Source organism: Phoca vitulina, unplaced genomic scaffold (genome assembly GCF_004348235.1).
Source record: "Phoca vitulina isolate PV1807 unplaced genomic scaffold, GSC_HSeal_1.0 scaffold47, whole genome shotgun sequence".
Lineage (NCBI taxonomy): Eukaryota > Metazoa > Chordata > Mammalia > Carnivora > Phocidae > Phoca > Phoca vitulina.
Genome location: NW_022589750.1, coordinates 3995644 through 4020501, shown reverse-complemented (window position 1 = coordinate 4020501; position 24858 = coordinate 3995644). Strand labels below are relative to the sequence as shown.

At 51.0% G+C, this 24858-nt stretch overlaps 2 protein-coding genes across 3 annotated transcripts in view; both read right to left on the bottom strand.

The window, feature by feature from the left end:
- Positions 1-22547, bottom strand: part of USP43 (ubiquitin specific peptidase 43) — a 51410-nt gene extending 28863 nt beyond the window's left edge. For both annotated transcript variants that reach the window (XM_032432056.1, XM_032432058.1), the window contains exons 1-4: positions 22026-22547; positions 14405-14536; positions 6429-6532; positions 968-1060 (exon numbers count right to left, since the gene is read on the bottom strand). In XM_032432056.1, the coding sequence (XP_032287947.1) occupies positions 968-1060; positions 6429-6532; positions 14405-14536; positions 22026-22547 (851 nt within the window). The remainder of the gene's footprint in view (positions 1-967; positions 1061-6428; positions 6533-14404; positions 14537-22025) is intronic.
- A 1822-nt stretch (positions 22548-24369) lies between these two features.
- Positions 24370-24858, bottom strand: part of CFAP52 (cilia and flagella associated protein 52) — a 41227-nt gene continuing 40738 nt past the window's right edge. Inside the window, exon 14 of the mRNA XM_032432158.1 lies at positions 24370-24809. Coding sequence (XP_032288049.1) covers positions 24634-24809 — 176 coding nt within the window. The 3' untranslated portion in view covers positions 24370-24633. The remainder of the gene's footprint in view (positions 24810-24858) is intronic.

The following is a 24858-nucleotide window of genomic DNA, read 5'->3' as shown; positions in this document are numbered from 1 at the left end:
GCTCACTGCCACAGCTGGGACTGGAACCCCGGGCAGTCCAGCCCCAGAGTCAGTGGTCCCAACCCCTGTCCTCTGGCACATGAGGCCAAGAATCTTAGCTCACATCCATCAGTAGGCATCCCCTGGTCGGGTCACCCAAGAAAGGACAAGCCAGTGTTACAGGGATAGCACGGATGATGAGCAGCACAGGAACTTGGAGCAGAAATGGGGATTACGTTGCCAGGAAAGGCTTTATGAAGCTTTGGCTCTTCATCTGCATCCTAAAGATGGGGGACTGTCAGCAGGCGGAGGGCAAGACAGATGGTATTTTCGGAGATGGAGAACACAAGGAAGAAATGCCACCGTCTCAAGACCAGTGTAGGACTCACTAAACTTCCATGACACTGACGTTGGCCAGATGCCTTAATGGCTTTAAGACCTAGGCTTCTGGAATGCCTGCCCTGTGTGCCTCTTACGCTTAAAAAGCTGAGCCCACCACACCTCTTACCCGACCCTACTACTCTCCTCTTTTCTGTTTTTCTCCTCTCCTTCAACACCCCCTCCCCTTTTTCCTTTGCTCCTTAGACACCGTTTCCCTGCACCTTCACAGTGAGCCAAAAGGACGTGGAAACAAAGCCGGGAAAAGCAGGTGGCGACAGGTCCCCCCCCCCCAGATTTGCCCCTGGTTCTGCTGAGAGGTCCAGACCGGCCACCAGCCCATGCCCGCTTCTGAGCGGGCCCAAGACTTCGGAAGCCCCGCTACGGCGTGACAGACGGAGGCACTGTGGATAATTCCTTCGTCAGCTAGAGAAGAGACGCGGCAGCCTTTTACTTTGTCACATTCGGTCGCCAAACATCACCAGCCTTCTAAGGCTGGTTTCTACAGAAATGCTGGTTGAGACTTGCAAGAGACCGAGCCGCAGGTGCGAGGCCGTAAGGTACCCAGGGAGGACTAAGGACTGAGGGAGTCAAGTTCACGCTCACGTACCTCGTCTGGCGCAGGGGGATGGGGAGTGACACACACAGGAAGGGGTCGAAGGTATTGCTCTGTTTCAGGCAGTGGGGACAGGTCAAGGAAGATCTGTGAGGGAAAAAGATAAAGGTTCAAGCTGAATCGCACTCAGTTTGGCAGATCCTCAAAAAGTTAAATATAAAATTGCCATGTGATCCAGCCATTCCCCTCCCAGATACGTACCCAAAAGGAGTTGAAAACAGGGATTCCTACAAGTACTTGTCCTCAAGTGTTCATAGGAGCGCTATTCACAAGAGTCAAAGGGCGGACACAACCCGAACGTCCATCAGTGGATAACTGGATAAATCCACAAGAGGTAAAGCCACAAAGATGGAAGGCGGATTGGTGGCTGCCAGGTGCAGGGGAGGGGTGGGGAGGGCTTAATGGGTATCGGGTTTTCTCTTGGGGTGATCAAAATGGTTAGGAACTAGACAGAGGTGCAAGATGCCCAACACTAACGTACGTGCCACGGAACTCTACGCTTTAAAATGGTTAACTGTGCGTTACATGATTTTACCTCAATTTTTAAAAAAAGGTTTAGTCACACGTGGCAGTGCGCTGAGTTTGGGAAGGGAAGCGAAAACCCCGCGAGACAGAAACAGCAGGCCGACTTGCAAGCTGGAAGGAATCTTAGGACCATGCCTTCCCCTAGTTCTTAGCTTCACTGTGCCCTAGAATGACAAAGGAAGCTTTTCTAAAAACGCAAATGTCTCAGCCCTCCTCCCATAGAGTCTGTGGGGGGGGGGGGGGGGGGGGCCGGGAGAGGCTCAGGCATTGGTGTATCAGTGGCTCCCCAGACACCAGGTTCAGCCAGGATGCAGAACCACCAAAGGAGTACACCCTCCTCATTGTACCAGTGAAGCAACAAAGCTCGGAGAAAAGCAGCTAATAGTAAAAGAGCTAATATCGAAACAGCGTTTACTAAGAAGTGGGCATTATTCTGACCACTGGGCTTGTATTAACCCACTTACTACCCATAACCACCAGGATCATCCCCGTTTCGCAGACAAGAAGACTGAAGCACAGAGACGTTAAGCAACTTTCCCAAGGACCACACAGCTCTTAAGTGGCAAAGCTAGGCTCAGGTTCCAGAGTCCGCGCTCATCACCATTCCTCCAGAGTCTTTAGTATAAGCCGATGAAGCACTGATCGTCAAGAGTAGATATACACACAGTTGACTTACATTCTTTAAACTTTCAAACTCAACACTCCCTTACTTAAGAGCATGTTGTCCCTGAAAGTAAAATGCAATTTTTATATTCCACATGGGGACTCCAGTTTAATTTCCTTAACCATATGACAGACCATATTCTTCCAAGACATAAGGGATTTCTGGATGCTATGTGTGCATCCTGAAATCTACACAGCCTTCTTCCTTGGGAAAATGGACCACCACCCAGCCGACAGTCATGCTCCTATATGATAGTCAGCAAGGAAAATGGGGCTGGTATCACACCCAGGTTTCGAGTCTCTGCGGGGAGTCCAGCTGCAGCGGTTTCCCGCTGAGCAGAGAGAATGGGAAAAACCAGGGACAAGCAAGAAACCCTGAGGTTTTCAGGGTGCTGGCCAAGGTGACCCTAAGCGAGCTGGCCAGAGCAGGTCAGCTCCCCGGGGGACAAGTTAACAGCACACCATCCATGACTTTAGGTAACAGACCTGAGTATTTAATGTCCAGTAACTTGCTGCTTCTAGTAATTTTCCCATTGGGAAAATGATGGTAATGTGTTGGTAAAATGGTGTATCAGACACCAAGCTCCAGGTGGTAGGGAGACCCGATGGTTGTGGGGTCCCCCCTGCCACCCTTTCTCCTGATCCTTCTCCTACCTTCACCCATTGCGTACCTGAGAAAGCCTAACAGGGATTGCCGCCTGTCATGGGGACCAGACCAGACTTTCTGTGGATAAAAGCCACGAGTGACAAAGAAATGAAAACACGCATGCACGCGCACACATACACCCTCCCATAGCCCAAACTGCAACGCAGCACTAATCCTTGGTTATTAAACTCACCGATGTTTTTAGGTTGTGGTGATAACCATATGGAACAACCAATTATTTCTCCTCTAGTCCATAACCTAGTCCAGCACCCTGACCCCATTCCTCCTCCTCTCCTCCGGCCAAAGTCAAAAACCCGACACCCTAAAAAGGAGGGGAGGGAGAACCTCAGTGAACAGGGGTCTCTGAATTAACCCACAATAAATCCCCCAGCTTCCAATTTCATACAGAAGGGCTGACATCACAGCGACTTTCCATCTCTGGGCCCACCGGCCACCCCAGAAAATCACTTCCCACAGCTCAGAAGCCCTCACCTAGACAGACATTTTTTTTTTTTACTCAATTTTTTCTTTACTCCAGACGATCCGGCACAAAGCGGGTATTTTTAGCTGTCACTGGTTCCTTTTTGGAAGCTTGAACACCTTGCTTCTTACTCATCATCCTACAGGAACCTACCCAAAGGGCACTTGTAATCCTTAGTATCGGATCAGCTTAAACGTCCCTTCCTCAGGAATCCTCCCCTGACTCACCCTACACCAGTCAGAGACCGTGTGATATTTTGACTTATAATGAGAAATACATATTTGGTCTTTGTCCCAGTTCCTGGCTCGGAGCTCCTAAAACCCTTGGAATTACCTAAGGGATGAGCCCCGAGGCAAAAAGGTCCATCTTTTGCAAGTCCTAACAAGCCCCAGACAACCACATGCAGGAGTTCTGTTAATGAGGTGGTTCTGGGATGGCCCCTGGATCACCGAGGATGGGGGCTGGTTGCCAGGGGAACCGACCCGGGATTAGAGGGTTGGCACTTGCAGGCGAGGAAAGGGGCAGCAGAGGTTGAGTTCATCACTAAGGGTCAATGATTCAATCAATCACAGGTAGGTAATGAGACCTACACGAAAACCCTAGCAGGAGGGGTTTGGAGAGCTTTGAACCCCTGGAGGGGCTGGAGGGCGGGGCCCCCCGAGAGGGCACAGCAGCCCTGCACCCCTGCACCCCGTCCCACACACCTGGCCCAGCACAGCCCATCCCCGCTGTTCCTGAGTCGTATCCTTTTATAACAAATTGCTAATCCAGTGAGTAAATGGTTTTCCCAAGTTCCGTGAGCAGCCCTAGCAAACTACAGAAACTGCGAGGGGGTCGGGGGAACCTCCGGTCTGTAGCCGGCCAGTCAGAAGCACGGGTGACAATCTGGGACCTGGGGGTCGGGGGTGTGGGGGGGAGCAGTCTTGTGGGACTGAGCGCTTCAGTGTCGGGTCGGAGTTCCACTGTCTGGTCCGTGTGCACAGGTGACCAGTGTCGGGTGGGAGTTACACTGTAGGACACCCCATCCCTGTGTGCGCAGAGCAGAACAGCCTGGTGTGGGGAAAGCACCCTGCGCCCACACATCTGTGCCGGCAGGTTTGTAAGCATGGTAGGAGGAGAGAGTGTAAAAGAAAACAGTTTTTTTTCCCTTCCCACCAGTAACACGCACCTGAAAGCACCTGCCAGCTATAAAAACCCAGGAGTCACCCTAGCTTCTCCCCTTTCCCTCAGTGCCTCCCCCTTGTACCTTTAAATTCATGAGCAACACATCTGGCCACCCCTGGATCCCAGGCGCCCTCCCTCTCCCAGGGTTCCTCAGCGGCTCCAGCCTCCCTCCAGCCCCCAAAAAACCACCAGCGTAATCTCTGAAATTGAAAAGGATAGCACACCCGGCTTCAAATTCTGCAGCAGCTTCCTGGGCCCTTCAGACAAAAACCCACACCTGGCCAGGACACCTGCCCCGTCCACCGCTCCAGCCGTACCTCCCGCCCCTCCCTCCCTGGCAGCTACCTTGCCCTTTCTGTCCCTTGCGGTGCCAACGTCATTCCAACCCCAGGCCCTTTGCCTCGGCCGTTTTCTCTGCCTGGATGACCCTGTCCCCAGATACGTGAATAGCTGACTCCTTGTCACTCGGTTCTCGGCTCAAATGTCCCCCCCACCAAAAAAAGAAGCCTTCCCGGACCACCTTATCTAAGGCTGGCTGCCTCCCCCACACCCCGAGCTGTGTCTTATCACCATCACGAGCCGCCGTGACGTGTGTGGCATGTTACCGAACACCTGCCCCAGCGGAATGTGAGCTCCATGAGAACGGGGGCCGGGCCTTGTTCGCAGCTCCCTTCTGGTGCCGAGAAGGGCAGTGGCCCGTAGTAGGTGAAATAGTAAATATCGACGGCGTATCTATCTGGAATTAAATATCCAGAGAGCACGCGGGGGTATTTGGTTGGTATTTCTCGCTCATGGGCAGGGAGTGATGCTCCTCGCTGTAACCGGTGGACCAAGCACAAGCACAGACACTCAAATGTTGGGAAGAAGGGAAGAAAGTGAGCATGTGTGCCCAGGAGGGGGAGTGGGCAGAGAGAAGGGAATGAGCCGAGAAATAAGCAAACTGATTGTACAGACACCAAGAGTGGTACCCGGTGGCAATTCTCGGTGTCCCTGCCCCCCAGTCTAACCTACCCTGACCTTAAACTCCCCGTATGTTCTTTCTCCTCCTCTCTTCGTCTCCTGTCTCATTTTCGTTTCAAGCAGCCTCCGCTCCGGGCAGGTAAGTAAGGCCGATGCCCTGGGCGTAGCTTCCGTGGCTAGAAAAGGTCGGCAGCCGTGAAACTGAGGTTCGCCCTGTGCATGCCACCGCAGGGAAGAAATGGGCCTTACTTCGCATACAACAGTAACACTTAGGCTCGTTTCGAAGAGTTTTTAATTCCCCAGTATGCTGAGCTACGAGCGTAGCGTGTCACCAAGAGGAGGTTCTCTGTAACCGATGGCTTCCCCGAAATTCTATCATGCTCATTCCCACGTGTGAGCAGGTTCCGTGCTGGCTGAAGACGCTCCCACCCGTTCAACCCTAGTCATCCTTCAGAGCCCATCAAAAGGCACGCCTCCTCCGAGAAGCCCAGGGGGGTTTCTCCCCGCGTTGCCCTCTCACTGCAATCACTACCTTCACTAAATCATCATAGTACTGGGAAATATGCTGCCTTATCCGAATCTCTGAACTGTCATATATATAAAAAGCCCAAAGAGAACGTTTCTGAAGTCAAAGGCAGTGTAATTATTTTCTACGTCGTCCATGCTGCTGGGAAATCTTGAACTTGAAAGAACTTGGTAATCTGGGCTCTCTGGCTGCAGGAATGAACAAGAATGATTGCCTTGCCTGCTGGGGAAGCCCTGACCTCCACAGTCACGCTCTAGAACCCCCTGGGGTTGGGATGGGAGGCCCAGGAGCCAGCAAGAAGGGAAAGAAGAAACACTAATCGCCAGCGCCAGAGCCGACAGGAGTGAGTGGTTAACTGCGATCTATAATGGGAGAGAGGAGGGCACTGGTGTTTCTGTTGTCTTGTCATCAATAGGAGACCAGTTATCGGCATACGAGTTTGGGCGACCCATTCCAAGCCCATCCATCCCACTCTTACCCAGATTCTTACCTATACTGAGCTTGAAAGTGGCTCTGCACAAAGCTTGGGCCTAGAGAAAGCTGAGCCGATGGTGACGGGAGGTTCTCGGGGGTTCTGCTGGCTTCAGGCTGAGGCTGCAAAGAAATGAGGGAAGGAAGCAAGGTCAGGCCCGGCTCCCAGGGCTCCGGCACCTCGGGACCACTGAGCCCTGGCCCTTCTGTTGACTTTCCACAATTCACAGCTCCTTCGGCCTCCAGACCTCCCAAACTCCCCCCGACAGAGAAGGTGCTGAGGGAGCAGAGCTGAAGCGGGAAGCCTGGGAACGCTCCCACATCCTCGGCCACCTCCGCTGTGACCTCTGTCTCGACTGTCCTGTTCGCATCTCCATCCTGCTGGGCCCCGCGTGTCGACACCGGGCAGGCTGCTAGGCTCTAAACACCTCCGCACCACACCTCCCTGCTTCCACCACCCTGCCCCATCCGCATCTCCTCGGGAGCCCTCTGCACGCGAGCACCAGGCACACGAGGCTTCGCTCCTTCGCCCCACATCAGTCCTACTGTGCCCCTCTTTGCATCCTCTTCTGTACCCGCTTTCTGGTGCTCCTACAGCAAATTTGCACACCCTGGTGGCTTAAAACAAGCAGAAATGTATTCTCTTATAGTTCTGGGGACCAGACATCCAAAATCAGCATCCCCAGGGCACAAACAGGGATGCGGGGGCTCTGGGGAATGCGCCCCTTGCCTCTCCCGGCCTCTGGTGGCTGTGGGAATCCCAAGGCTGGTGGCCCCATCACCCCGGGCTTTACGGCCAGCATATTCGAAAAGCCAGGAGAAAGGAACGCACGTGAAGTGTGTGGGTGAAGCATGCCAACATCTGAAATGTGGATTTAAAACCCATCGCGAAGCAGTAAGGGGAGGAAAACCATAGACTGAGGAGTATATAGATGGACAAATACAGGATAATGCAATTTTAGTAAAATGTAAACTGTAGAGTCCAGGCGGTGGGCAGGAGGTATTCACTGTATCATTCATTCAACGTTTCCATCTGTATGGAATTTTCTGGATTAAAAGACTGGGGCAAATACTCAGGACGGAACATTCTCATTGGCCCTGTGGTTTTGTGAAGCTCAAGTCGACCAGCACATAGGTGTGTGAAGGGAGGTGGAAAACGGGGCCACGCTGCGGGGGGGGGGGGCCCTTCCATGTCCTAAAGATGACTACCCAGTTCAGTAAACAGCACAGAAGCAGGATTGAGAATCTGCCTCCGGACTCCAGCGGCCAGGGTCCCAATCCCTCCGAAATGGCACTCCTCTGGGAGTGCTGCCCAACCTCTGAGCCAGCCAAGTATGCTACTTAACCCCTTGGCCCCCCGATTTCCCGGCTTCTAGAAAGGGATGCTGAATGACAGTGCCTACCTCAGGGGGATGTCCTGAGATTCAAAGAGTTGACATACATGTAACACTCAGAACAGGGAGCATGGTCTGTGGTCGCCAAGACACGGCGGGGAGTATCCGATGGGTTTCGAACCCACGTGGTGGCGCCATGCGTGGAGAGATGCTTTAACTGACCACCGTGCACAGGATGCAGGAGGGCGAGTCCGGGGGAAGGACACAGATCAGGAGGCTCGAGGGCCCGGGGCACAATGGGAAGAGCTGGAGAATGAGCCATGAGCACGGGAAGGGGGGATGGACTCAAGACGCCCTGTGTCCGCGGCACACAGCGGAACACTCAGTGGGGCAGCAAAGGAAGGGGGAGGGGACAAGCAGGAACAGCTCCGAGCTCCCATCTGGTGCCCGGAGAATGCATGTCTTCCGTTAGCGTAGGAAGGGAAATAGAAGGCAGAAGTGGGTCCGGGAAGGGCACGCCAGAGTTTGAGGTGATGGGGGGCTGGAAGGGGTGGACCCTGGATGCAGAGCAGACGCTGGGATTTGTGGCTGCACAGGGCTGAGGCCCCTTCCTTGGTCACGGCGCCCCTTCTGGAATACTGAGCCCAGTCCATGGGGAGGTGGGGAAGCTCTTTAATCCCTTCGCAAGGGACAGGAACATGACCCAAGTGAGACTGATGGGGTGGTCCTGCCCCGTGAATCACGAGCAGAGTGACCGAAAGCCTGAAAACACGGATTCCAGCAGCGGTGTCTGGGCCAGAGTCCAGCAGTTTCTGCCACTGTGAACCACCCCCCAGCCCTCACCCCCCTCCAAGTGCTGTCTGATTCTCGCCAGGTCCAAGCCTGGTTCTCGTCTCCCCTCTGATCCTGCCTGCTACACCTCCATCCTCTCTCCAGTCATCTGAAGTTGGCTGCCGTTACTTGCAGCCAAAGACCTCACAATGATACAGGTGCTTCTGCATCCGGGTGATAACGTGGGGGGTCAGGCGTGTTAGTGGGCAGGATCGCCCAGGAGCGGGTGCGGAAGGAGGAAATCCCCAGAGGCAGTGGGGTCATTCGAGAAACGTGGACCAGGAGGTCCGGCCAGGCTGGCTCCACTCTGCTGGCCAAGCGACCCTGGGCATCTCTCTGAGCCTCATTCCACGTCTAAAAGGGACAGGAGTGGGGCACCTGGGTGGCTCAGTCAGTTAAGCGTCTGCCTTCGGCTCAGGTCATGATCCCGGGGTCCTGGGATCGAGCCCCGCGTCAGGTCTGCTTCTCCCTCCCCCTCTGCTGCTCCCCCTGCTTGTGCTCTCTCCCTCTCTTGCTCCGTTAAATAAATAAATAAAACCTTAAAAAAACAATAGATAAAAGGAACAGGAATGTCACATCCATCTCACGAAGGCACCATTAAAATTAAAAAAAATTATGTGTGTGTCCTACAAGGCCCACACTAGGTGCTTTATAAATGGTAGCTTCCTGGTCCTCTCCCCCACCCCCTCCCGTTCTTGATTCTACAAGAGTGGCAATTTCTGGAAAATTAACTGCCCAAAAGATTGCCTACATGAGGCTGTCTATAGGATGGTAAAAATATGCCCTTTTCACCGGATGAAATCATTTGAGAACCCATCCGGATGACAGAGAAGAAAGTGATCCTTATGTTTTCTCTTCCAGTTTCACATACATCTAGCTGTATGGCCTTCACATGTTTTGAAACAGAAATAACCTCAAAAAGAAAAAAAAAAAAACAAAAACGCTCAGTTACAGAGGACAGTGCCTTTCCTCCTGGAAAGGGAAAATGAAGTTTCGTGCTGGGGTCTGGCTTTACCTTCAAGCGTCCCCAGCCAGGCCTCCGCAGGTGGCCCAATTTTCTGAGAGCAAATTTCAGGAGACGCTTCCACCCCAGGTGGAGAAAAAGATCTTTTCTGGTCTCAATCAGGTCAAGCGAAGAGCCGGGCAAGCTCCTCTCTGTGGCCAATAGCCACCCCACCCCCCGTTCTTGCCTGGGTCCTCAAGGCTTGGCCCATGCAGGGAATTGAAAGCAGCAGAACAATCAATAAGCAAGGGGCAGAGGGGCCTGAAGGCAGGCCAAGCGGTTGGCAGGCCCGGTCGGAAGTCTGGATTTTGTGCGAGGTACAACAGGAAGCCACCGGAGAAATTTAAGAAGGAGAGCGACATGATCTTTTTGTCCTTTCTCAAAAGGCATCTCCGACTTCAGTGTGGAGAACATCTAGCAGAAGGACGCCTTGGAGACTGGAAGGCCAACTGTGGCTGCTTTTATGGGGGCCGTCCTCAAGTTGGTGAAAACCATTACTAGCAGGTCCTCTCGGCTTAAAGAAACTCAACGTTAAAGAAAGGCCTGGGGGCGGCGTACTGTGCTCAGGAGCAAGGGCTCCAGAGCAGAGGGTCTCAACCAGTGGGCGCTTTTGCCTCCCAGGGGACACTGGTTGTCAATCACAACCAGGGGAGGGGTGTCACCAGCATCCTGTGGGTAGAAGGATACTGAGGAGGCCACATTGCACAGGACGGCCCCCCCAGCAAAGAATTACCCGGCCCCAGATATGGACTGTGCAGAGTTTGAGAAACCCGGCTCTAGAAACCCATTTCCTAGACGTGGATCCTGGCTCTCCCACGTACTTGCTGTGTGACTTGGGGGAAGTTACTTAACCTCTCTGTGAGCTTCCCCACCCGTAAGCCCAATACCTCTTCTGTCCCCAAAGGAAGACTGAAAGGCAATATGCAAAACTGCCTAGCCCCCTGGTTTGCAGGCAGGAATTGCTGGCTGCCTAGCACAGCCAGGGAGGGGGAGGAAGGGAACATAGAACGAGAGGCTTTTCCTGGCCAGAAGAAAGGGGCGCCACCGGTCTGGTAGTCTCCTCTCACCCCAGCACGGTGATAAGGAAAGGGATCCAGCCCGGCAATGAGACGGACTCAAGTTCGATTCTATTTCCCCCAAATAGAAGTTGGGTGACCTTGGGCAACTTCCCTAACTCTTCGTGAGCTGTGCAACATGAGCCAGCCTCACAAACATTACAGCAGGGTAGCTACATAACGTATTCAACCATTCAAGAGTTTACTGGATGTCTCTTATGTGTCAGGAGTGAAATAAGTCACAAAAAGCATCAAGCAGGATGTGTGGCACAAAACGAATATTCAGTACACAGTATCTTTTTTAAAAATACATCATTCTGATTTCAAAATGTGTTCACTGTAAGATTATGAAAATACAGTGTGGACATAGTTTTGGTGGGCATAGTTTTCTGCTTAGCATTCTTCTCTTTGGAGAAGCGACCCAGCCCAAATACTCTAAAGAAGATGTTGAGTACTGGGCGTCTGGGTGGCGCAGTCAGTTAAGCAACCGACTCTTGATTTTTGGCTCCGGTCATGATCTTGGGGTCATGAGATCAAGCCCCACAATGGGTTCCACACTGGGCGTGGAGCCTGCTTAAGATTCTCCCTCTCCCTCTGCCCCTCCCCCCAACCCCCACTTGTGCATGCAAGCACGCTCTTCTCTCTCGCTCTCTCTCTCTCTAAAAAAAAAAGGCTAGGGTGCCTGGGTGGCTCAGTCATTAAGCGTCTGCCTTCAGCTCAGGTCATGATCCCAGGGTCCTGGGATCGAGTCCCACATCCGGCTCCCTGCTCGGCAGGAAGCCTGCTTCTCCCTCTCCCACTGCCCCTGCTTGTGTTCCTGCTCTTGCTATCTCTGTCTCTGTCAAATAAATAAATAAAATCTTTAAAAAAAAAAGATATTTAAAAAAAAAAAAAAGGCTAAGTGAGCACTGTAGAGGCTCCTCTTGCCACCATGTGTGCAGAGCCAGTCTGAGAATGAAGCCAACAAGAAACAAAGAGCCAAAGACCTGGGGGCATCATCTGAGTCCCTGGATCCAGCCTTACCTGAAGCTGGTGCAAGCCTTGGATTACACAGTATAAAAGCCAATAAATGTCCTTCCCTTAAGTTGGATCAAGGTAAATTTCTGTCGCTTGCAATGAAAAGGATCTGAGTAGGATCAACAGAAAATCACTGCATTTCAAAGAAGAATCCCCCATAAGCCCACAGCCCAGACACACAATCCCATAAAACATTGTTAACTTTTGAGTTGTGGTGATGTTTTTGCTTTGTTTCATTTATGTGTTTTAGGGGTGGCTGGGGTGGCTCTTGTTAAAATAAGAAAACAGGCTTTCAAACCAGACCCCCTTGTACATGAGCCCTAGCTCTGTTCCTTCTTGAGCTGTGTTGCTTTGGGAGGGTTACTCAACCTCTCTGATTCTTGGTTTACCCACATATACAATGGAGGTAATAATCCTAGCAGCACTCCATAGATGACAAGAGCTACTCAGACTATAGGAGATGCCTGAGTGGCTCAGTCGGTTAAGCGTCTGCCTTCAGCTCAGGTCATGATTCCAGGGTCCTGGGATTGAGCCCCGCATCAGGCTCCCTGCTCAGCAGGGAGTCTGCTTCTCCCTCTACCTGTTTCTCCCTCTGCCAGTGTTCTCTCTGTCAAATAAATAAAATCTTAAAAAAAAAAAAGTTACTCAGACTGTATATAATGCTCCCAAGACATGATCTGAGGAGCATACAATCACTACTTTCCTTGTTCGATGCATTCTGCAACTGCCTTCCTGAGCATAAGGGCTGTTCTTGCAGCTCTGTCCAACTCTGAGCTTTTAATTACATTATACTGTTTAAAAGAGGTCTATTCTTATTTGAGACATCTAAGCTTCTGCCCTTCTTTTCTTAAACTTGCAACTGGTTGTTTTATAAGAGAAAGTAACAAAGTTACAGCCGGCTTTGTGGACACGTTAAAAAAAAAAATTACTCAGCTTCCTGAACCATTCATTTTTTTTTTTTTAAATAAATATGGTAGAGTTAAGGTGTATAACGTGACAATTTGATACGCATATACATAGCAAAATGAAGCCTACAGTCAAAGTAGTTAACATTTGCATCTTCTTGGCGACCTTTCTGTGTGTGGTGAGTGCCCCTGAAATCTGGTCTCTTAGCAAATTTCTGGTATTCGAGAAAGAATTATTAATGATAGCCATCAGGTGCACGTTAGATCTCTAGCCTTGCTCATCCTACGTCACTATGACCACCATTCCTTCTCTATTACTCTAGCATGATGGGGCTCCAAGCAAATAATGCAGGGATCGGCAAGTGACCCCTGAAAGACATGCTTCCAGAGGGTTTTTTTTTAAATTGAGAAGCACAGGAATAAGGTGTCCAGATTTAAAACAAAGAAAACCAGTAAAGCGGTTCTTGCAGCTGCATCTGGATCAGTTTTGAGACACATCAAAACCAAGGTGTCTGATTAATTACCAAAGCTTGTGACACCTCTTTAAATTACAGCCAATTATTCATGGATGCTGTTAGAGTAACTTTGCTCACTCAAGGGGATAATGACTTCACTCGCTTTGACTTTCTTTTTTTTTTTTTTTTTAAGATTTTATTTATTTATTTGACAGAGAGAGAGAGACACAGAGAGCGCACAAGCAGGGGGAGAGGGAGAAGCAGGCTCCCCGCCAAGCAGGGAGCCCGATGCAGGACTTGATCCCAGGACCCTGAGATCATGACCTGAGCCAAAGGCAGACGCTTAACCGACTGAGCCACCCAGGTGCCCCTCGCTTTGACTTTCTTAAGTGAGAGATAAAAGGACAGCGTGAGAGGAGAACCCTCATTGATCTTTATTTAGCGAAGCCCGCAGAGAACACAACTGATATATCAATTAACTGTGGCTCTTACAGATGATTTAGTGCTTTCTTACTCCCAGAGATTTGGGGCTTCATCAAAATCTAGGAATGCTGAGTGCACACATGTAATCATCCATCCTGTGTTTGGAGAAAAAGGATTGGAAGAGGTAAAATGGTACCACCTGAAATATTCACGGCTGGGGCACCTGGGTGGTGCAGCTGGTCAAGCGTCTGACTCTTGGTTTCGGCTCAGGTCGTGATCTTGGGGTCGTCATGAGATCGAGCCCCATGTCGGGCTCCATGCTGAGCATGGAGTCTGCTTGAGATTCTCTTTCCCCCTCTCCCTCTGCCCCTCACACTCGTGCTCTCTCTCTCTCTAAAAATAAATACTTTTTTTTTTTTTAAAGATTTTATTTATTTGACAGAGAGATAGCGAGAGCAGGAACACAAGCAGGGGGAGTGGGAGAGGGAGAAGCAGGCTTCCCGCCGAGCAGGGAGCCCGATGTGGGACTCGATCCCGGGACCTCGGGATCATGACCTGAGCCGAAAGCAGACGCTTAACGACTGAGCCACCCAGGCGCCCTAAAAATAAATAAATCTTAAAACGAGTGGAAAGAAAAGAAAATAATTATTAAAAAAACCTGAAATACTCACGGCCTCCTATGGCACCATACTAATGCACAGAATATAGACAAAAAGGAGACTGTCAAACTTTAAAATGAAAGGAAAACCCTATTCACTAGATTCCTGGGATGACAGAGGACGAGAAATCCTGCCATGGGAGGAAATGTCACGCCTACAGCCAACAGAGCTAAGAGAAAGGAGCATGGAACAGCTCTGTGAATGCAGGAGCCAAAATACACAGGAGCCCAAGAAACTGAATTTCAAGATCGAGGACATATTCAAGGGAAAAAAAGAAAACCAGATACGACGTGGTGTTTCATGAGTGACCCACCTTCTCGGACCCCGGTCCTCGGGACGAGCCCTCCAAGTCCTCGTGCACCCGATCCAGCAACCAGAGCAGGAACTCCAGGGCGTCGTGCTGGGCATTGCCTTGGAACTGAGAGCCATACTTGGAAACAGCGTTCTGGGAGGAAAGTAGAAAACCAGAGGGTCAGTTTGGCCCCGCGAACAACCAAGTTGGGACCTGTAAGCACCACTCAGCCCTGAGCGGGGCTGACAACATGGAAACAGCGTGGGCTGAGAACGTTCCGGCCTGCACCTGCTGATCTATGTCCTGTCCTTTGGAAACCCACAGGGCTGTCTCGGGTGAATATCTGGACGCTCTTGTCCCTTGATGGCGAGGGCGCTTGCTTCCCTGGCCGCTGCCATCAGTCTATCTCTATCCCTGGCACTCAGCTCCCACCACCGGTGGAAGCATCTTGTCCTACTCTCTCCGTCGGTGACTCATTCACTCCCATGGCTTTGGCGCTCTGTTTGGGAAAGAATGCAGGGCGGTGGCACGGTGAACTCGGCTGCCCTAAACACGCATGCACCCCCCCCATGCCTCCTTCTAGTGGGTGTGAAATCACACTTCTGTGGTCAAATCACACGATGGCTGAGCCAGTCCTCCACCCCTTCTGTCCATCAGTGCCAGATACTATTGTAGGGACTGGGGTTACAACAGGGAAAACAAGGCAAACAACAGGCTCGGCGCTTACGTTCCCTCTGTGCGGCAACGTTGTCATTTTCTACGGGAAGGCATATTCCAGGTTTTGTTTTTTTTTTAAAGGTTTATTTTAAAGGGTAACATATGGACATACTTAAAGAATTCAAGACATAAAAAAAGATGATCATGAAAAGTCTTCCCCTCACCCAGCCCTCCGGCACCCAGCATTTTCTCAAGCATCTTTCCAGGGAACTTTTTTTTTTTTTTTTAAATGCATGTGCAAGCATGAGCATCTGAGAGGAAGCAAATCCCCTTGTCTGCGTGTTTGCACACATGCACGTGCACACAGTATACTGTGGTTGTTTGACCCCACCCCCAGCCCCACCCCCTTAGATGCAGCCAGGCGTCAAGCCCCACCCCGTCCTGGGAGCCGTCGGAGCCGTGGACTCACATGATCCTCACCACTACTGCCAACCGAATCAAAACAGCCTGGGCTTTTTCCTTTTTCCTTCTTTAATCCTTCCACTGGGATTTAAAGGAAACTTTAGGATATGACAAAGCACAATTCAAGACTGAATTAGCTGAAATACTGGCTCGGAGTCTTTATCCCTGTCACTCCAGTTCGGGGTTCACTGGAGGATCTAGTTTGGATTCTTCCTCCAGGCTTCTTTGTCCTTTGACCTCCGAGTAGGGCTGCCAGATCTCGCAAATAAAAATACAAGGGGCTCAGTTAAATTTGAATTTCAGATAAGCAATGACTGCATTTAGTATAAGTATGTCCCATGCAGTATTTGGGATATATTTACACTAAAAAGTTATTCGTTGTTTATTTGAAATTCAAATTTAACTGGGCGTTGTGTATTTTACCCAACGCCTAGCCACCCTCAACATCCCACTCTATCTATCCTTAGTACCAGCATTCTCTCCCTGGGGGCAGCAGCCGCCTCCAACTCAAAATCTCCAAAACCTGCTCTTCCTCTTAACATCAGTGTCCTTCTTTCAGATTCTCTCTTGAACCCACGTCGGTGAGTGCCAAGCATTCTGGAATCTGGTTCCCAATCTGTCTCTGTGGCCCCTCAGTAGAAACACATTCCCACCAGAGTCCTAATTGCGGCTGATCCACATGATAGTACCTTCCCCGCACAGGAGCCCGGCCCCGGGACTCTCCCCCCTGCCAGCCCTCAGCCCACACCGGGGCACAGCCCAGCTGGGTAACTTCATGCCTCAACTCAAACCTCCCCTGACTCACCACCTAACAATCCACCCTCCTCCCGTCTGGCCCCGTCCCCATCTTTCACCACCTTCCCACGTTGTTTGAGAGCTCCAGCTAATCCAGCCTCTCAGATGCCCCAGACCTTATTTTTCCAATTCTACAGTCTACACCTTGATGTTTTCTTCCTTCCGTGTGAACCCCATTCCCCTCCGGCGAATCATGTTAATCCCTTGAGACGGACGGTCTTCATCTTAGCCTGGCTGGGAAGCCATACAACCCTTCCAGAAAGAATGTGAGAATTCCAAGACAGACAGACAGACAGGATAGGGCCTTGGAAATGTCCTTCTATAGAAAGAGAGTTAATTCTGCTTTGGGGGATTTGGCATAAGGAAATGAGAGCTATGAGCAAAGATAACTGCTAAGTACTGAAGTCTCCTGGGGAAAACTTACAGCACACTCAGCTGGCCTTAAAAATTATGCTTGAGAAATAATGAGAAGAAAATCAATGATCCTATCATTTTCTTTTAAAGTGCAAAAATACCTACTTAACCTATGGATATATATATATGGATATATATATCCATAGCTAGAAAAGCCCAGAAATACATGGCAAAATATTAACAAATGGTTATCATTGAAGGATGGGACCGTAAGTGATGACTGTTGTTTTTTTTTTATTTGTACCCTGCAAAATTTTTTTACAGTGAATTTTGTTCTTTGGTTTTTTTCTGATTAGAATGGTCTCTGGCAGGTATCTGTACAGAGTTTGGGCTTTTTCAAAATAACCTGACCTATTGATTCCTAACAGAAGACACTCACATAGAAAGTCCATGAAAATGTGACCGGAGCTGTATTAAAGCGAAATCCTCCCTTGGGAGAGATGGATGGAAATATCTAGTCCTTCTATCCTGCAACCTAACACAGCTCTATCTGCGTGTGCACGTGCTTTTCTCTCAACACTCAATTTTTAACACATCTCTTACAAAATTATTCCTAATTATTTCCTATTTCCGGGGGTTTTCGTGAATGAAATCTAATTTTCATACATTCTAAATGGTGATTGCTTTTGATTTTCTATCTTGACTCTGACCTGGTTAGTGACCGCCATAATGCTACAATAGGGATTTCTAGACCCATCTAGCAATTTCCTTTCTGTTCAATCTCTTTTATCCCATTTCCATTTCGTGTCTTACTGTTTCATCCAGAACTTCCAAAATATAAGAGCGATCATCCTTGCTTGTAAAAGGCAATGCTTCTAGTGTATCACGTGAAGCATACTGTATGTCTAAAATTGTACGTCTAAAAGTGATGCTTAAGTACATAAGCTAAGATAAACTCCAGATGGCTGAAATCCTTAATATAGCCATGGGAAAACTAGAAATACATAACACAGAACCTTTATCAAAAGGTATGATGTAAATAAATCTACAACTTCCAGGATTGGGGATAGGAAGGAGAGAGTTTGCGGAAAATATCTGTGGCAAGGATGAGGGTTGAGGAACTCACAGAAACAAGTAAAAAGAGCGTTGAGAGCAGGCAGAATGGACAGTCGACATGGACAGGAAAATCCAGGCGCAGTCTCACCAGCAAAGAAGCATAAAAAACCTGTACCTCACTCTTAATCAAAGAAATAAAAATAAAAGTGAGATGCTATTTCTTTGTGTTCAGTGAGTTGAAACATTACACTTGCTAAAGATCAGCCTCTAACTGTTCCCAACACTGGAAAAAATGATCACCGTGTGACCCAGGATAGAGATGTTATCTGATGCTAAATACACCAATCATATTGCAATATAAATCTATCAAATCAATTCATTGTATACCTTAAACTTACACAATGTTGCATGTCAGGGACAGCTTGATTTTTTTAAATGGGTGCACTGCACGGGACATAAGTTATACCTCAACGATGGTGATTCAAAAAGAAAAAAACACATAAAAATAAAACAGTCCCATTGTTGCTTTGACCACGTAAGTTCATGTCAAGGGATCAAATTTAGGAAATGGTCAGAGCGGAGGACAATGATTTAAGCAAAGGGATCTTCAATAGTGTGATAACTAGAAACTTGTACAGTAAATGCCTCTGCAGGGACTGGTTCATTGAAGGAAATATTATGCAATCATTTAAAATTAAGTTTTACAGAATGCTGTAATGGCCAGGAGAGAGCCTTATGACAATATTTACGAGAAAAACGCAGGATACAACACTGGAATTTCCAACATGTAGACGCTCTGAAACACAGCAATGCTTCCGAAGGTTGTCTCTGGAGGATGGAGTTCCAAATCACTTTTTGCACTTTTAGCACCTTCTGAGTTTTTATACTATGCACGTATTTAATGACATCATTAGAGAAGCAAAGTGTCATAGATAATACTGTGGGCAGGATTTGTTTCAATGTATTTATTCATGTGCTATTCAAACAGAGCTGTCCTACTGTCTATAGGCTGAGTGCCTGGGAGGTCAGGAAAGAGGACACTGCAAAGCCAGCCCATTTGCAAGGCTGGGGTTGGGGTAACTCACTCCAGCATGCTGGGCCCTTCTCCATTCCCCCCTTCCTCGGTCTGAAGCTACCAATCCCTCCTCAAGACCCAACTCCTTGGGCGCCTGGGTGGCTCAGTTGGTTAAGCGACTGGCTTCGGCTCGGGTCATGATCCTGGAGTCCCGGGCTCCAGTCCCGCAACGGGCTCCAGTCCCGCAAGGGGCTCCCTGCTCAGCGGGGAGTCTGCTTCTCCCTCTGACCCTCCCCCCTCTCATGTGCTCTCTCTCTCTCTTTCTCTCTCTCAAATAAATAAATAAAAAATAAAAAAAAATAAAAGACCCAATTCCTTGACAAAATCTGTGGCTTGTCCCCAAACAATTCTCCAGTCCCTCTGCCCAGGCACAGAGGCTCCCATTAATTAATTAATTATTTAAAAGATTTTATTTATTTGATAGAGAGGAAGCGAGCATGAGGTGGGGGGTGGGAGAGGTAGAAGCAGACTCCCCACTGATCAGGGAACCCCATGAGGGGTGGGATCCCAGGATCCCAGGATCATGACCTGAGCCAAAGGCAGAGGCTTAACCGACTGAGCAACCCAGAGCCCCTTCCGTTATTTTATTTAATCCTGCATTTATGCTGCCCCGCCCACAGAAGGCCCCCCAGCTCCACCTGCCCTGGTGATTGGCGATCCTGGCGATCAGTGATCGGTAGGGAATGCGCATCCCCACCCTCCCCTGTCCTTACTTGACCTCTCCTGAAGGTTGCTTCTCCTGGGAAACCCCCTCCCACGTTCCCCGCATCCATCACCTGCTCCTGCCGGAACTGCTGTGAATGCCTTGTATTTTGATTTTCCAGCACTTGTCACCAGCTCCGATCATGTGCCTGTGTGATCATTTCATTAACACCCACCTCTCCCGCTGGACAGGGAACTCCTAGAAAGCGGCCCCAGGAGGTTTTGCACTCAGGGCTTCTCATGCGTTCCTTGTTCCTGGGAGAGCGTTGGGACGCTCCAGAAATATTTGTTGGGCGAAGGGATGTTTCGTCATCTATAAAATAAGAGGAGCCCACCTAGATTTGCATCAGCAGGGTTTATTGCAAGCCCAGATGCTGGCCTCCTCTGCTCCATCCAAGCTCTTTTTGGCTACCCAAAAAGTCCCAGGAAACCTCGGATGACATCACCCTCGTTAACAATTAACAACCTGACTATCCTCCAGTCCCCCGGGGCTCCCAGGGAGCTTCCAGGCCTTGGGGATTCGAGAGCAGGGGTGAGATAGGAAATCCTAGTGAGTCACTGAGAGCGGTTACTAATTTGCAAGATTTTTTTCAAGCTACTCCAGTCTCTCCCACTGGGGCAGGACTTGCATGAGAATGCACCTGGCAAGAGGAAAGGTATGCAAAACATTACCTCCCTCCTTCCCTCCCTCCCTCCCCCGGGTCTCTGTAGGTGAGCAGGCTGAATGGTAGGAATGACAAAAGCTTCCCAGGGGTCAGGCACTGTTGTAAGCGCTGTGCAGAGAACTCAATGAATCCTCCCAATGATCTGATAATAAGGTAGGTACCGTTGCCATCCCATTTCACAGAGGAGGAAAGTTGAGGCACAGTGGGATTTGGTAACTTGCTGGAGGTCACAAAGTTCCAGGGACCTTGCTCTTAACCACTACAGCCTACAGTGGTCCCCCACATCCTAAGTTTTCTGTGGTTTCAGGTATTCGCGGTCAAACCTTGTAGGGAAGCAGACGATCCTCCTGACTTAGGTCAGAAGATCAACTGTGTGTCAACGCCTACATCCCTCGCCTCTCCTGGCCTCATCACCTAGGCATTTTATCACCTCGCATCCTCGCCAGAAGGATGAGTACAGCATATAATATTTGCAGAGAGAGACACCACATTCCCACAGCTTTTATTACGGTATATTGTTATAACTGTTCTTTTTTTATGGTCAGTTACTGCTGTGCATCTCCTCCAGTACCTGACTTATAAAGTAAGCTTTACCGTAGGTATGTACGTGTGTACAGAAAGAAACATAGTTATTAGGTAGGGCTTGGTATTTATCTATGGTTTCAGGCACCCACTGGGGGTCTTGGGATGTATCCCCCAAGCATAAGGGGGAACTACCGTACTGCCTCATTACTGAGAAGGCGGATGCTGCCGAAAGGAGATATTAACGACACCCGGTCGACCCACTAACTCCTGCAGAACGGTGCTTTTGTAGTGGAAGCGGGAGAGAGGAAAGGGGAGGCTGACACCCTGTGGGTCACATGGCAAGGACTGCTCTTTCGGGCTGAAACTCAAGAGCGGTGATGCCTGTGGAATGAACACTGACAGGTTCCCCTCCCCCAAGAACAACCCCTAGTCTATGGGGAGCTTCAGCTCTCCGCCCAGAGCTGTGGTTTTGTAGCAGGAAGCAAGTCATGCGCATCAATTATCGGGAACTCTGTAATCCAGCTGGGATCCCAAACACACCGCTTAACCCCGGGGGATGTGACATACATAACTTCCAGCGCTTCGTGACCCTACAGCGCAGGGTAAGTGGACGGTGATCCTGGGGCCAGTGAATGCAACCCCAAACCAAGGCATGGTGGGCGATTTAACGTGCACTAAAGAAAAGGATGCCAATTCCAACAGAGCACACCCACTGCCCCCCTCCCCGGGGCACTCAGCACAGTATCCGGCGCACGGGATCTCAGCTTCCACTGGGTTCAAGAATAAAACCCAAACTCCTTACCACTGCCTCTAAGACCTTGCAGGATCTGACCAACCTCATCCACGCCCCCAGGCCACTAGTTTTCTTTTCGCGCCCCCAGGCCTGTGGCTCCGGCGCTCTCTGTTCCCTCTCCCTGGGTACTCCTGGCGCCGTGACCCGGCTGCGTGCTTCTCATTCAGATCTCAACGCCAGCGTCCCCCTCCTCCTTCCTCCGAGGCCCTGGCCTTGGGAGTCAGGCCTCCCACAACACACGCCTGCAGACTGGAAAGTGCCCGTGGCGCTAGAAAGACCCAAAAGCCTTCAGTACTTCAACCGAAGTTTGTTGAATGCAAAAATGCGAATCCCTCAAATCGACTGCCCCGCCACCACCACCCCCCCCAAAAAAAAACACCTGGGAGAAATTCAGAGAAGACGTTTGCAAGCGATAGCGCAGAATATCACCTCGAAACAAAGGCGTAAGGCGAACGGCGGCGCGAGGTGCCATCTGAAGAAGGCCCCCAGAAGACCCTTTGCAGATGCGGCGCGCGCTTCGGCCCCGCGGCCCCGGCGGGAGGAGGACGCGCTGCCTACCTTGAACTCGGCGGAAAGTTGGGGCGTGTACTCGCGCGTCCAGAGCGCGCGCACTAGCGCCGCCAGGTGCTCGGTGACCTCGGCGCGGCCCGGCGCCGCCCGGTAGCGCCCCAGCGCCAGGAACTCGGCCAGCAGGTCGGTGTTGCTGAGACACTGCACCACGGCGTTCATGAAACAGGTGTTGCCGTGGTTCTTCAAGCCCTGCGCGCCCGGGGGCCGCGCGCCGTCGCCGGCGGGGGGCTGGGGCTGGGCGCCAGGCGGGCGCTCCTCCCCGGGGCTCCCGCGCGCGGCCGGGGCGGGCCCCGGCGCGCAGGCGAAGCCCCCCTCTCCGTCCCCGTCGCCATCGCGGGGTCCCGGCTGGGGCTGGGGCCGCGGCCGGGGCGGCGAGGCCCCCGGGCGGGAGCGGCTGCCCAGCGCCAGCAGGAAGCGGCTGAACAGGCGACGCAGGGAGCGGCGGCGGCGGCGGCGGGGCCGGGGCGCGGGCGGCCCCTCTCCCGCCGCGGCCCCCGCGCCCGGGTCCATGGCTCCCGGCTCGCGCGCCCTCGGAGCCGAGCCTCCCCCGGCCGCGAGGCAGGCGCCCCGCTAACCGGCCCTGACGGCCCCGGAAAGGCGGCGGGCGCCGGCTACCTGCGGGCCAGGTGTGCCGGGACCGGGCGGAGGCGGAGCCAGGGGCGGAGCCGCCCCGCCCCGCGCGGGAATCCGGCCGCAGGGCCCGCCCAGGGCAGCGCCACCGCCTCCCGCCCGCCGGCTCCGGCCCCGCTGCGCCGCCCGCGAGCGGAGGCGCGGGACTCGGCGGCTCTGGGTCCCCACCCTTCCTGACCTCTTACACACCGACGCCCCGAATTTCACTCCCACTCCCGCCAGCCCGCAAGCTGTCGAACAATAGAGGGGTGATACATTTGAAAGCGCCTGGTGGATTGCCCAGCCCCGGCTAGACTCAGTTTCTGGAAATTACGTGCAGGTGAATATGAAGAACAGGGAGAGGAGGACTCTCCAGAGGGCAGCCTCTTGGCGCAGCGAGAGACGCGCACCGGCAGCTGGGGCCGGCTGGGGGAGTGCGCGGCGGGGTCCGCCCGCCTGCAGGAGCAGGTGTGTGCGGACAGGTGGCGCCACCTCCTTCCAGCCCGCCTGCCCGGTCCGGGAGTCCTTCCAGAACTGGGAGCCGCGTGTTGCCCTGGGAAGAATCATCCGGGATGGCTGTGGTTTGCTTGTTTAAACTGCAGACCAGGTCAGAGTCGCTTCCCCAAAACTTGCAAGCGAGACTTCACCGTCCTCGCTTCAGCTGGAGGAGAAGCGGGCCCAGGGAGGTTCGCGCCTGTACGGAGGCCAAGAAACCGGAACTCGACCCGCCTCTGCGGACTGCTCTTCCAACCTCGGCTCTTTCCAACCTCGGTGTTTGCTTACCAGGAAGTTTTCCGGCTCTCAGGCGCGCCCCCCTGTGCAGGCCCCTCGCTGAATTGGTGCCCAATCAGAATTGGCTTGGCCTCGCCCCGCCCTTGGTTCCCTGGGTGACCCTGGGGGCCTCTGCTCACTTGACCCTGTAACTGTCAGGTTTATAATTAATCAGGCACAGTCTCGCAGAAGAATTTCTCATCAATGTCTGGCTCAAAAAAGACATCAGCAGGACGCATTGTTACATCAACGCCCTGAAATGTTACTTATTTGATAAGTGATCATTTATTAAAATATCTGCCTTGATGTGTCACATAGGGCCCCAGCAGGTGATCTCATGCACAAAAAAAAAAAAAAAAAAAAAAAGGAAGCATTACTTAAAGGATAAAGAACGGGCTTAGAACAAAAAAGTGTACTGTGCATTGGAGACTTAAAGTGTTCTGGAAAATGCCATGATTTACCCTCTCTGGAAAAAAGACACCCGTCTGGATGATTAATACACAAGGGCCATTCCCTTGCCTTCCCTTGCCCAAAAAAGCATCTACGAAATTTCACCTTTGATGTTTACCCCAGGATCCCCAAGAACCCACGGTTTCTTTGAGAAAGCACCAAAATTCACATTTAACTGTCCACTCCGTCAGGGATTCTGCCGATGCTTTAACACATTATTTCACTTAATTCTAAAAATAACCTTTCATGCAGGTATTCTTGCTTTACAAAAGGCTAAACAGAGGCTCAGAGAGTTGGAAGGAAGGAAGGAAGATCCTAAAATCCTACCCAAGATCTGGACTCAAACCAAGTCTTGCCCCATTGCAGCTTGACCAATGAAAGGCTGATTAGGAACGTAAGCGGACCCTCCTTATTTTTAGAGAACAACAGCAGTGCTGTCTGTGGACAAATTATGCAGAAAGGCCGTGGGTTTTGCCGTCATAGAGCAGAGATTAGGACAGGAAACCAACAACTGGGAATTTATTCATAATAAAACTTTCAATTACAGTCTCGACAACTTATTCTTGAACACATTCCCATTTTAATATACAATTTAAGAAGGTAAAATGCATCCTATGAAGAAAAGGAGAAACTTCAAGATAAAAATATTTTCACTCAAAGACAGAATCACGGATGTGAAAAATCAAAACCAGTCTTAAGAGTTATCTAAGGTCAACCTTCAGCAGAGCCGTAGGCAGCGCTGCGGATCCCAGAAGTCTTTGCGGCCTCAGGAGGCAAAGGGGTACTTCCATCTCAGAATCGCTCCATCAGCACTTACACTAACGATGTACTGATTTCCTGGACTTATCCGGATGCGGGTGATGTTGCCGCTGTGTCCCACCCCGACATGAGTCACTTCACCCTCATTATAATCCCACACTTTGACCAGATGGTCATTTCCACCTGAAAAAGACAAGCAGGTGTATGGCATTGCTGCAAGAGGATGGGGAGG